The sequence below is a fragment of the Charadrius vociferus genome, unplaced genomic scaffold (assembly GCF_000708025.1).
Source record: "Charadrius vociferus isolate BGI_N301 unplaced genomic scaffold, ASM70802v2 scaffold103, whole genome shotgun sequence".
Classification (NCBI taxonomy): Eukaryota; Metazoa; Chordata; class Aves; order Charadriiformes; family Charadriidae; genus Charadrius; species Charadrius vociferus.
This window is the reverse complement of record NW_009648061.1, coordinates 701,493-713,670: the sequence shown is the minus strand read 5'-3', so window position 1 is coordinate 713,670 and position 12,178 is coordinate 701,493. Positions and strand designations below refer to the sequence as shown.

Genomic DNA, 12,178 nt, shown 5'->3' with positions numbered 1-12,178 from the left:
TCCCCAGTATCATTTCCCTTCAATTATATAGCCTTATAATTAAAAACACACCATAAGCCATTAAGAAACATAACTTGTGGTTAAAGTTTGTCTGGTTTGCTTACTTTTCATCTGAAGACATACCATTATATCCTAAGCTGCAGCCTAATTCCCAGTTTTCCTAATTCCTAATTAGGCTGTGCCTAATTCCAGTTTACTCCCAATGAAAGGAGGTACATTTTGGTCTCATCCTACACTTTTCCTTGTAGCAAGCAGGAGACTTTGATGGAGCACAGCTGGGCATGCGGAGCAAGCTTAGTTTATTTGACAGTCTTTTATTGTGCCATTGCCGCGAGGTGACCCTGGTGATTTTAGGTTATGGCAAAGTATTTTTTTGCTTTTCTTTGCTTTCTAGTAAAAAGCAAAGAAAAGTACAGCCCAAGAAAGCAGCATGGCATTTTCCTGCACATGAATGCCAGCAAATACAAAAATAATCAGAGAAGAGGCACTCAGAAAACATAATGAGACACAGAGTTTTGTAGCTGTGTTTCCCAAGAAGAATCAGAGTCTTTAAAATGTTTCATAAAGCTTCATACAAGATATGATACCTGATGATATGTTTCAGCAAGTATGATTCATCCAACATACTCACACTGTCTCAAATACTGACGTATTTTTAATTTAGTTTTACCCTTCACGTCTGACAATCCAACAATCCATCCCAGCGCTCCCTCTCTGTGCCGTGCATGACTTCATGGATAGCATCCCCAGTTCGAGTCACCCGTCTCCGTTAGCCATTCCCACATGCGGAGCCATGCTATACTTTTGATTGCTCCTTTCTCTTCTCCTCTGAACCACCTCCCATTCCACAAAGTCTTCCTGGATATCAAGCAAGGGGGAAAAGGCTTCTGCAAAATACTCAAGATATGAGCAAACGATGGATTTACCCAGTGTTGTCTATTTATTTGCTCGTCACCACTCTATTCTATTCAGTTTTACAATTACTGTTAAGCACAAGTGGATGGGTTCCTGGAGCTCTCTGGGATGACAGTAAGATCTCACCCCTGCATGGTATTGCTCAGCTCAGGACTCGTAATTTTATGTGCCTCAAGTTGGCTCTGCATTTTTCCTTTACAAAAAAAGTTATTAATGAGACAATTATCAAGAAGAAGCATGCTAAACTTTAAAGTTGTTTATTCAGCCCTTCAGTACATACAATAATGGTAGGTTAAGTGGGATCAATTTTTTGGACTCCTTGGACAGCCTACGCCTACAAGAACTTGCCAAGGCCAGGAGAAGGGTGAATTTTTTAGTGCACAGCCAACCTTTCCAGCAGCCTTTCCGCACCAGGAGTTTAAGTGCCCAGCTCATGCCACATGCACTACATTCAGTATTGTGAATATATTAAGTGTGACAGCAACCCACAAGGCCCCCACTTAGGGGATCTTTAGACTTTGTCCATGATTTCTTCTACGCAGGGCAGCTCGCTAAGGGCACAGCAGCCTGCACTCCGGACTGACGCAGTGGGAAAAGGGGTCACTGAGAGACTCCTCATTCTGAAGGACATAACGTGAGCGAGGCAGTATCAACACTGCTCTAAATCCCTTCTCAGTTCTGTCTGCTGGCTTTAAAACCCCAAAGACAGATACACACAGACAAAATAGGCCTTTTCAGCAAATACGGTTCATCAAATACACATATGAATTTTGCTGTGTCAGCCTCATAAGAGCATCTCCCCATCACAAGGCTGGGGTCTCATCCAAAGAGTACTTTGGTTCACATTGATTCTCAAGCTAAACAACAACAAAAATGTCGGGCCACCAGATGATAAGAGAGAACAAACTGGTGTCAGACTGTGATTTCCCACTCATGGCACAGACTGGAATGTCACTGAGGGTGACTGCTGCTGCTCCTTCAACTGCTTTGCACTTCTTTTTGAGTGCTTTAAAGTGGATAAGCTGAGAGATGAGCATGTGTTTGCTTGTGCAAAGACTAGACCACCTCAAACAGAGCAGCAACAAAAAGAAAACCCAACCCTTAAAGATATTTTCCTATTCTTACGATAAAGGGGTGGAGGTTTGAACTTGGTCCCAACTTGTGAACATCAGCTAATCGTGGGGGTACTCGGTGCCTTCCCTACATCAGGACAAGCTGTTTGGCTATTCCTTGAATAAGGTGGACTCCCTTCATGCTCCTGCTGAGGCACTCAGCTGAAAAAAATCAGATGTTATTTTTATTTTATTTTTTTTTTTAACATGTCTGTTGTAGCATCAAATTTAACTGTGCTGGGCCTTTCTTTTTCTGTTTTAAATGAAACTGGACTCCGTGGTAAGGTTCAGATCAATATGGTACTGAGCATTCATTGATGTGTATGTTTTTGTCTACATGAAAACTCTCACTCAACAGCCAGATAAACAATTTTTAGCCAGGGAGAGCAAAAATACCATTTCACAACTGTGCAAATATTCTAATGCACATGTTGTGCACAGCTTCTTCAATGTGCCATTAGTTGACATTTTAGGCTGCTAAGCCTTTTTTTTTTTTTTTTTTTTACAGCATTATCACAAATTAAAATAAGCCTGTGTAACACAGACCGATAGATAAGCATCTCTGGATAGCTCCATTTAATATCATCTCTTCCGTGTTTCCTTCCTTTTCACCTCCGGTCTGGGTGGTTATACTGGAAAAATGGTTTCACATTTATATTACGTTTTGAGTCACTACTGATGACAGTTTTTAATTCAGGTTCTTGCCTTAACCCTCTGATCTTACCCCACGCAGACAAATATCCCAAGCATTTCAAAACAGTAGAAGCTTTTTCACAGGTGTTTGAGCCCAATGCCTTCAGAAAGCAGTTCCAAAATAAAGCTGAGCTAATTCTGGCTGCCAGCAGGGGGCACTTCAAGCCCAGAGGATGAGAAGCCAGCGTTCAGTACTTGACCCTCAGGGGGCTCTCCCAACTTGCAGCTTAGTTTTTAGATCCCAATGTCACGGGGAGGAGGAGTGCACATATCAGAATGTGAAGCCTGCACGAACAACTCACTCATTTTAACTGGATGCAACTGTTTATTGTGTTTTCATGATGCAACAAAATTTTCCTTTTTATCATCTCTTACATTAAATGCAAGACCAGAATATTTGTCCGAATTCAGACACTGCAGAGCTCCGCTTGACCTTTTTTTTCAAATGTCAGTAGTAACCAAGAAAGCCTGACAGCGACTTGTTGCAACATGTAATTCAAAGCCAGTAAAAGATACAGGAAGGACCAGGATGCCAAAGATGACAAGTACACTTCTGATGCCCCGAACTAAGTATGCAATCACAGGGACTTTCCTAAATCTCACGAGGCCCACTGAAAACCTTTGGTAATTTAAAAAAAATCCTGCTCAGAGTCCTTCACAGATACAGCAGATAATACCGTTTTAGGAAAGTACATTTAACTTTTTAATTTTTGATTTGAATTGCACGTTCCCTCACTTTCTGTCGAAACAAGATACCCTTATAAGGTTGTATTGTGACACTTGTCCGAAACACTGAACAAATCATTGTTTTAATCCATGACCACAGTAAACAATTTTTAAAGGGACTGCTAATGTGAAACTTCTCCATATTATGTCTTATCTGTACCAAAGCACATGGTTTACAGAGCGGGGACTGCTGAAGACTCCTCTGGAACATCAGAGACTACTGCTTATGTCCTTTTTAGGACACAACCTGCTTTTCTCTTGGCAGTTTGTGAGGAACTGCAAGGAAAGGTAAAATACTTGGGCCAGTACAGAACGGCAAAAATACCAACAGCCACCTGCTAGCCACCAGGAATGATTTCAGTCCTCAAAATTTGGGTACATCGGCTGTTTGCAAGTAAATACCTGGCATTAAAACATCAAATCATGACTCCAGGCTAGCTGTTTTCGCACGACAAAGATCTCTGGTGCGTTTCATCTTTCCTTGGAGTGTCACCTGGACTCAACTTGATATGTACAGCACTATGTATTAAATAATAAAAAGGAAAAATACAGCCGAAGAAAGCTGAAAAACACACCGAGCCCCCTCTCCGTCTTCATGCCTCTGCCAGGCAGAACCTGCCTAGAGGCGAGGGCAGGCGGGGACTGTGACCTGAGAGCTTGAAGAGAGCTGGAAGCAGACCTGGCTGTGGTGCATCTGGTCCACATGTCTAACAACAGCTTGGGTGCTGAACTACGCATGCCAAACCCTCCTCTTATCCAGCAAGCCTTGCAAACTGGCCTGGAATCTTAAATGCCAGTAGCAACTGCCCATTGCAAAAGGCACTGCTCTCACGCTGCTTCACCCCCTCCTCTCTGCCCCACGCCGCAGTCCCACGGCTGTCACAAGGGCTCCCGTGGAGGTCCGAAGACAGCCAAAATTGTGTCACCTTGTGTCTGAAGAGCTCTCCATGTTTAACTTGTTCTGGTAGGCTGCAGGAAGGTGAGAGCAGACAGGTTTAATCACAAAAAAAAACCACTGCAGAAGTGAGAGACGAGAAGGAAGGGAAACACAAGCTCTCTGCATCCCCCCTCACCCCGAGTATCACCCCTGGCTCAGAGCCCCAACGGCTGGTGCCAGGCTGCCATCGCCACCGGGCTGCTCCTGCCGATCCAGTGGGAAAGGCTTTGGTTTCCTGGCCCGTGTGCGATCCCACACAGCTGAGCTGGCAGGCAGGGAAGAGGGAAAAGAGCTGGCAGTCTTTTTTCAGTGGTGCCCAGTGCTAGAACAAGAGGTAGAGGGCACAAACTTGAACATAGGAAGTTCCACCTAAACATGAGAAGGAACTTCTTGACTTTGAGGGTGGCAGAGCACTGGAACAGGCTGCCCAGAGGGGTTGTGGAGTCTCCCACTCTGGAGACATTCAAAACCCGCCTGGACGCCATCCTGTGCAACTGCTGTAGGTGACCCTGCTCGGGCAGCGGGGTTGGACTAGATGATCTCCAGAGGTCCCTTCCAACCCTGACCGTTCTGTGATTCTGTGGTGGCGTTTTCAGCTCTTCTGGAGCAAGAAGGAAGGAGGAGCTGAAAGCAGCGAGAAGCTATTGAAACGCCAACTGCTCTCAACGTACGTTCAGCAGCAGTGAGATGCTGAATACCAGTGACATAGCGGATCAAACAGGAAGCTATTAAATCACCATTAAATTAAAGCACAACAAGATTAAGCAAGGAAGGTTAATCAGGCAGAATTAAGTGGCTGAAATGTGGAGGGCTTTCTCTTATGCTGGTCTTATTTACCGCATTTCTCAAGACCGGTGGGTTATTTTTCCTTTTCCTCTCAATACAGGGTTCAGTGGTGACCAACTACTGAGCTGCACAGGGATGTTCAAACCAGTGGGGAAAGCATTTTGGGTAAGCATTTGGTAAGATGGGTGAGTAGCAAAAAAAATGCACAAAAATACAATAGATTTTTTTTCACTAAATGAAATCTTAGGATGTGTAAGAAAAAAATTAACATTTTGTTAGAGGTCCTCAGAACGATACGGAGCGAGTTCAGAATTCTCTCCCGAAACTCTGGCGATTTAAAAGCCTGCTTGCTTTTGGAGTTCTCCTCTCCACATGGCCAAATCCCAAATCTCCTGGGAAGGCTCACCAGCAGGGATAACCAAAGCAGCAGCCGCAGCCATTTACCTGATGAGGATACACTGGTTGTCATGGCGCTTCCAAAGGCAGCGGTAGCACTCGTTCGCCACAGCGAAGATATGAGGTGCAATCTCTCCCATGTGGTGCTTGCTGTATCGCTCCATGGCGGCGCAGTCGTACAGTCCCGGGATGCTCTTGTAAGGGTTCACAGAGGCAACTATCGAACCGATGTAGGTCTGCAAGCACACAGCCCCCCCCCCCAGAGTTGTTATTACACACAGGGTGGAACAGATTGACACTCTTCCCAAATGAAAGACAACAAATATACGTTTGCAAAAGCCTAGCAATCCTTTGGGTAAAGGTGGCTAGGATTTGTCCCTGCTTTCTTCCTTTCAACAAAAGCAGCAAAGGGCAAAAGTTGTTTCCACCTCTGTCATGTTTTCATACTTACCCCACCTACAGCACAGAGCTTCTGGGCCGTAGGAATCCCTGCCTTAACCATGCTTACAGCTGCACGTTAACGCCTACGAGCGCTGGTCTACAGCTGCTTCTCACCCATTCTTAGGGACTCCCCGAACTTACTAAAAACCTGACTGCGTCCCAAGTACTGATGCAAAAGTCTGTATTTCCACATAGAGTACCCAAGTCCATCTCTGCTACCTATTTTTAAAACGGAAGCATCATACATTACGGTAGACACTAGCACCATTATATGGTAGCAGGCCCTAAGAAAAGCATGTGAACCAGCAGATGCTCCCAAAACATCAGGTTTCTGCAACTTAATTTATTACTAGTTTGATGCACAAGGGCAGATGAGAAGGCATTCATTTGTATTTCATTGCAATTAGAGAGCACATCAGTTAAAACCACCCAGGTAGCATCTTATGCCTCTTCCTATTACCTTAACTCATTAGGCTGTGGTAACGCGATCGTTTGCAACAGTCTATTCACAACGCTGTTCATTTTCTCAGTCACCCTCTATCCACTTCAAAATCTTTTCCCAATAGAGCAAAATTAAGTGAGGTAGGAGGTAACATTAAGCACGTTACCGCCAGAATTTCCAGGACATTTCTGGGGCACGTGAAACTAACTGATATATCATACGGTGCGTGCAGTGTTAACGCTGTGATACTAATTTCATTTTGTTTCGCACCCTTTCTGCGGTTATGGGCAGGAACCTGGCTTCAGCATCCCTGCTGGGGGCTTGCGCAGAGCCAGGTTGAGAAGCCTCCAGCCCTGTGACATGGTCTCCAGGTACAGAGAGATGCTCCACCAGCGGCTGACCCTCTTGCCGCCGATGGGAACCAGCTGAGAAGTTGACAGCAGGACTGGGGCTCTCTTCGCCTCCGCAGCACCCTGCCCAGAAGGGGCTGGATAAGGCAAGCAGCATCTTGCACGCCACCAAAACACAGCCCCACATGCTCCTCCCATAGCCACCCGCTTCACCAGCAAGCCACCGTGGGGACACTCACCCAGACCCAGGCACCATCAGCTCCTCCACGTTTTCCTTTCCTCTCTGTCAGTATCCGCCACAGCATTTACATTCCACATCTACCTGCCCCTCCCCCCCTTTCTTCTCCTTAATTAACATGTAATTATCACTGTGTATCAGCTCTCCTTTCTCACTGTCACCCTGCTGTTACAGTCCCCATTATCCACCTGTTCTTCCTCCATCAGACCCAACACAGCAAAAGCTCAAAGCTGCTGCTTAAGGGGACTACGGCAGCGTCCTTGAGATTCTGACAATTTTATTAGCTGCGAGGGGAATACTCCTCCTCACAGTAACTCAAGTACCTTTTACAGAGCTGTGAACTTTCAGTCTGCGTGTTTTATAAAAACCCCCGTGCTGTGCAACAGCTCAGAAGGTTTCATCGAGAGGAAAGATACCATTTCAACACGAGATCGTATCGCAGGGCAATTACAGCACTGAGACAACAGCTTAATTTCCTGGGATCATCCCCTCTTGGGTTCTTAAATAACTAGGGAGGAAGCTTCTGAGAAAATTCCTCAGTTCGATATGTATTTCAACAGATTGCACAGGCAAAGATTTATGAGAATATTTTTTTTTTTTTAAAGTTACATGAATACAGTGCAAGCATGACCAATAAAAGAGACTGCTACAAATCTTCCTCTTTACCTTATTAAAGTCTGCCCAAAGTCTTACTAAAATGTAAGAATAATAACTGCAGGCATCCCATTACAACAGATGCCACGGCAAAGAAGCAAATAAAAAAAACTCCCCACGCAACATGATACCATCTAACTTTATAACTGTAAGCATCCACTCTATAGCTTCTGCGTGATGAAGTACCTGTCAGAACAACCAGGCTCCCCTATCTTCCTGTGATAAAGCACTGGCAAACCTGCACCACCAATGACTATAATCTGACTTTCTTGCTTCTACTGTTTCAAACAGTAAACACCATAAGAGGCGACAGCAGCCCACCTCTGCACAGACTCGCTTAACACAAGGCAGTCTTTCACATGGCTTAAGCATAACTTTTTTTAAATGATATAAACACTTCCAGAATATTAGTCATTACTGTGAATAAGAAAAGTTTTTTATTAAATAAAGTCAGTTGGCTTCATTGCCTCATAATTCATGAAAGGTATCATACAGAAAAAGGTTATGGCAACAACAGAAACCTGGTGAGTAGCAGAAACTATACTGGCAAAAACAATTCCTAAATCACGTTATGGAGTAATGCTTAGGACGTGACTATTTTAAAAATACCTTCTCTCTCTCTTTTTCTTTCAGCAAAAACGTGAAAAACCACAACCTCTATTGAAATAGATTTGTGGTTGCAGTCTTCTGGTGCTTTGAGTACATATTACCTTTTTGCAGAACAAGTTAAATGCATGCACAAATTGCCACCAAATTATGTTGCTAGAAGATGGAACAAACTCAGGTCCTCAAAAAACCAACTTCCTCATCCCAAGGCAAGATCACAAAAAAGCTATATTCTTCACAGACTCAGTGGATCAGATTCATGATCTATCAAGTGTCATAATCCAACCCACGAGGAGCTACAACTGCACCTGGAGCTAGCTGGTCTGGGTGAAAGTTCCACCTAAACCCAAGGCAGTTCAGCAAGGTTCAGCTGAAACAGCACCCTTATTAAACACGATTCCCATTATTTAAAAAAAAAATAATTCCCATTATAAGACAAATCTTCCCAAAGCCTTTGTAAATTTCCCGTGGGATGCTCAACAGCAGCAAGATCTGCTGCAAGAATCATTTCCTACATCACTTCTAAACTTACTACTTTTCCCATCCAGTAACTATCACACCCTCTAACTAGCAGCACTATTTTATAAACAGCAGATCCTGCTCCTGCTAGCCTCCACCCTGGCACCTCTAAGAGCCACGAAGCCAGGGACTTAAGGTGTGGGGGCATGACCTGTGGCCAGACGCAGAAGATGACCACTTCACCACCTCCCTGTTCGCAGGGCTCTGCTTCCCCTCCCCGGGGGGACCCTGAGCAGCTCAGGGCTGTTCAGTGGATGGGTATCATCTCCTGAACGCTGTTTCTGCACCAGGCATCATCATATGGCACATTCAAGCAGTTAACAGGCAGAAGTAGAATCTCCAAATTACTTTATTATGCTAAAATCACAAGGCAGCTGCTCGGATGAAATTTCAGACAAGGTATTTTCACGTAACGTCACTTCCACTTTGCTTAAAAGAGAGTGAATTAAATTTTCTCTTTGTTGTTTGCAGTTTCTAATCTGATTCTTGCAGTCCATAATTACTTATTTTAATGAAAGCACTCCAAAGCAGTTATGAATAGGAAAAATACTCGTGCATCTGCCAGAGCACTAGCAAGCACACAGGATTTCTGAAGATTTCCAACTGAAATAGTTTGAGAGGTATTTCAGAGAAACACTGTGTCGAGCTCCTATCACAAGCCTGACTTCTTAAATCCTGTGGAATGAACAAGACAGTTTACTTTCCTCTGTTACACGACCAACTCAACACTTCAGACAGAACCACACACAAACTCTTGAATTACTTCGTTACAGACTAAACCAGCAACAACTTGTTATCAGATCACCGCTAATATATTTATTCAAACCCAAGAATGAGTGGAAGTCGAGTTATTCAGCCTGATACGAATGCAGCATTTTGATTACCATATTAAAAGGTTGGGCTCCTTTTCCACTTTCAAATTTTTACTGAAATTTTACATTGATAACACATCTCCCAAAACATTTTCAGTCACATACCACAGACACTCCCTGCTCCCCCTTTTAGCACAAAAAGAGGAAATAAGATTGTTTGCTGATCCTCTAAGAGGACTTTCAAAATTAGAAGTTTGAGCCCTGTCTTCTCAGCTAGACATTCAGGAAGGTGATTGCATCGCAAGAGTCAAAATGAAAGATGTACTTGAGAAAGGAAGAGATTCTTCACCAGTTCTCTGAATGCTTTTGCCTGTTGCCTTCTGATAGCGATCAGCTCTGAACCTGTGTCTTGAAATCACCCCAGACTTCTTCAAACACTCAAAACCAATTAGTTCTTTAACAAGGTTCAAGAGCTCTCAGAGATTTCTGATACCCACAGAAATACTCTAGAAACACTTGTGATGGTCAGAGTAGTCCTGTCTAACATGATAGTTTTATTATTTTTTTTTAAGGAAGACAAAATCAGTTTACTTTAGTTTGATGCCAAACAAATGTAAATGATGTAAAAAGCTTTATTGGTTAAAATACGCTTTTCCAATTTAGCTTAAAATTACAAGAAACAAGTTTGCAATAGATGAACGAAATACAACTTGAAATATCTTTCTTTCCCAGGTAGAAGAGGCTTTTGGAATGAAAGAGGACAAACTAAAGTAAAATTTCCCCTTCAAAATTTTTTTCAGGTTCTCTACACAGAAAAGGCAACAAAAAAGGAAACCGCCCTAATGCAAGATCACGTCATTAATATGACAATACCAGTGCTTTGACAGAACATGCAGAGGCAGACAACATTTGAAAGACCACAAAACAGCCGTCAAACTTTGCTACGTTTTCAACACCAAATTTCAAGGTGTCAGGATGCAAAATTTGGGAACAGAAGAGTTTGCCCCACGCTGCAGATACAGCCTCCCTCGTTCTCCGTTGTCTCAGGTACAGGGATTGACGGCAATCATGACTGAGTTTATTCTGAGGCACAGATAACTAGCTCAACCACCACACACACGTCAGCATAAAAAGGAGAAAGATGGCTGGGTCATATTTTGGCGTGCTGTTTAGGGGATGAAGGCAGCAGAAGGGGCAAGGGTATGCCACAAACAGGATGATAATGAATGCCCTCGTTCTTGGTAGGACCCTGATTTATCCTCTCTGTGGCAAGTATACCCCATCTTTCAGCTAGTCCCATGCTAATTTCAGTGGGACAGAATCCAGTTGCCTCTCTAAATTATAAACCAAAATGTCTGAAGCCAAGCTCCTTTCTTAAAAACCATAATCAAAGTGAAGCACTAAACTACAAGTTTAGATGTTTTCAACCAATCAAGCCATTTCTAAGATGGAAATGTCATACTCTATAATCATCCTTACATGCTTGGGCTTCTGCAGCCCTCACCATGTTTGGTGACTCATGGTGGGTTTCCAACTGCCCAAATTTACATCAGCTTTGCTTTTCTTTATGTCTGTGTTCCTTGTCAATGTGCACAATGTTATGACACCTAAATTGTCCTTTTTTCTTCTCAAGGTCAGTTGTAGAACTGATTGCAAAATGAGCTGTTTGTGAACACAGAGGGCACACTACAAATGCAAGAGTTAGCATCATGATGGGAGGACCTTTACAAGGGAACCAGAACACAACAGAGAATGCCACTAAGACGATGAGGTGCCAACAGGCAGCTACCTACACCCAAGACCCACCTGCTAAACATTCTCCTTGTCATTGTTTTTGAAAAGCGTCTTCTCAGGCTGGTTCACACTGCTTAGTGCACTTTCCCATGTGCTTCAGCCCACCATGTAAGCTGCAGCAGCCTCTCCTAACAACTGCCTCCCGGGCAGCCTTTTCCCTTCCTCTGCTGAGCACAGATCAGATCCAAGGCATAACAGCCCATGGCATTTTCAAAGCCAGGCTTCATGCTTGTTTTCACTGGCACAACTTACAAGAAGATTTTGGAATAATTTGGGACTTTTTTTTAAAAAAAAATATGTGATTCCAGATGATCAGAGGCAACTGTTGGGCAATAGCATACCCTATTAGACTCATCACTGTCTGTTAAGTTGACCCTTCAAGCCAGCTTATGTGGCCTTAAGCTCCCCTTGGTACAAAATTAATGGTTGGACTTGATGATCTTAAAGGCCCCTTCCAACCTAGACAATTTCTACGATTTTAAGAGTACTAAGCAACACCATCCTGTTCCCAAGCCCCGCCAAGGGCAAAGGCTATGCTATCTCTTTGTGAAAAAAGTGGTACTTTGCAACCCAGCTACCTCAATTTCTGAACAAAGCAAATCCTTCCACTCCCTACAGCTTCAACCGTGCACGTTCATAGTGGCCTTGTTCTAGGCAGCTAACTGAAGCTGCCTAGATATGTCTATTTCTTAAGGCTTAAAAACTGGGTTTTGGTCACCTTAGCTGCCAACATAAATATCCAAAACAGTGCACACAG

At 43.6% G+C, this 12,178-nt stretch overlaps 1 protein-coding gene across 1 annotated transcript in view; it reads right to left on the bottom strand.

Annotated features, from left to right (window-relative positions):
- MYO10 (myosin X) overlaps window positions 1–12,178 on the bottom strand; it is a 136,260-nt gene that overhangs the window by 74,678 nt on the left and 49,404 nt on the right. The window contains exon 3 of the mRNA XM_009883736.1: window positions 5,614–5,801. Coding sequence (XP_009882038.1) covers window positions 5,614–5,801 — 188 coding nt within the window. The remainder of the gene's footprint in view (window positions 1–5,613; window positions 5,802–12,178) is intronic.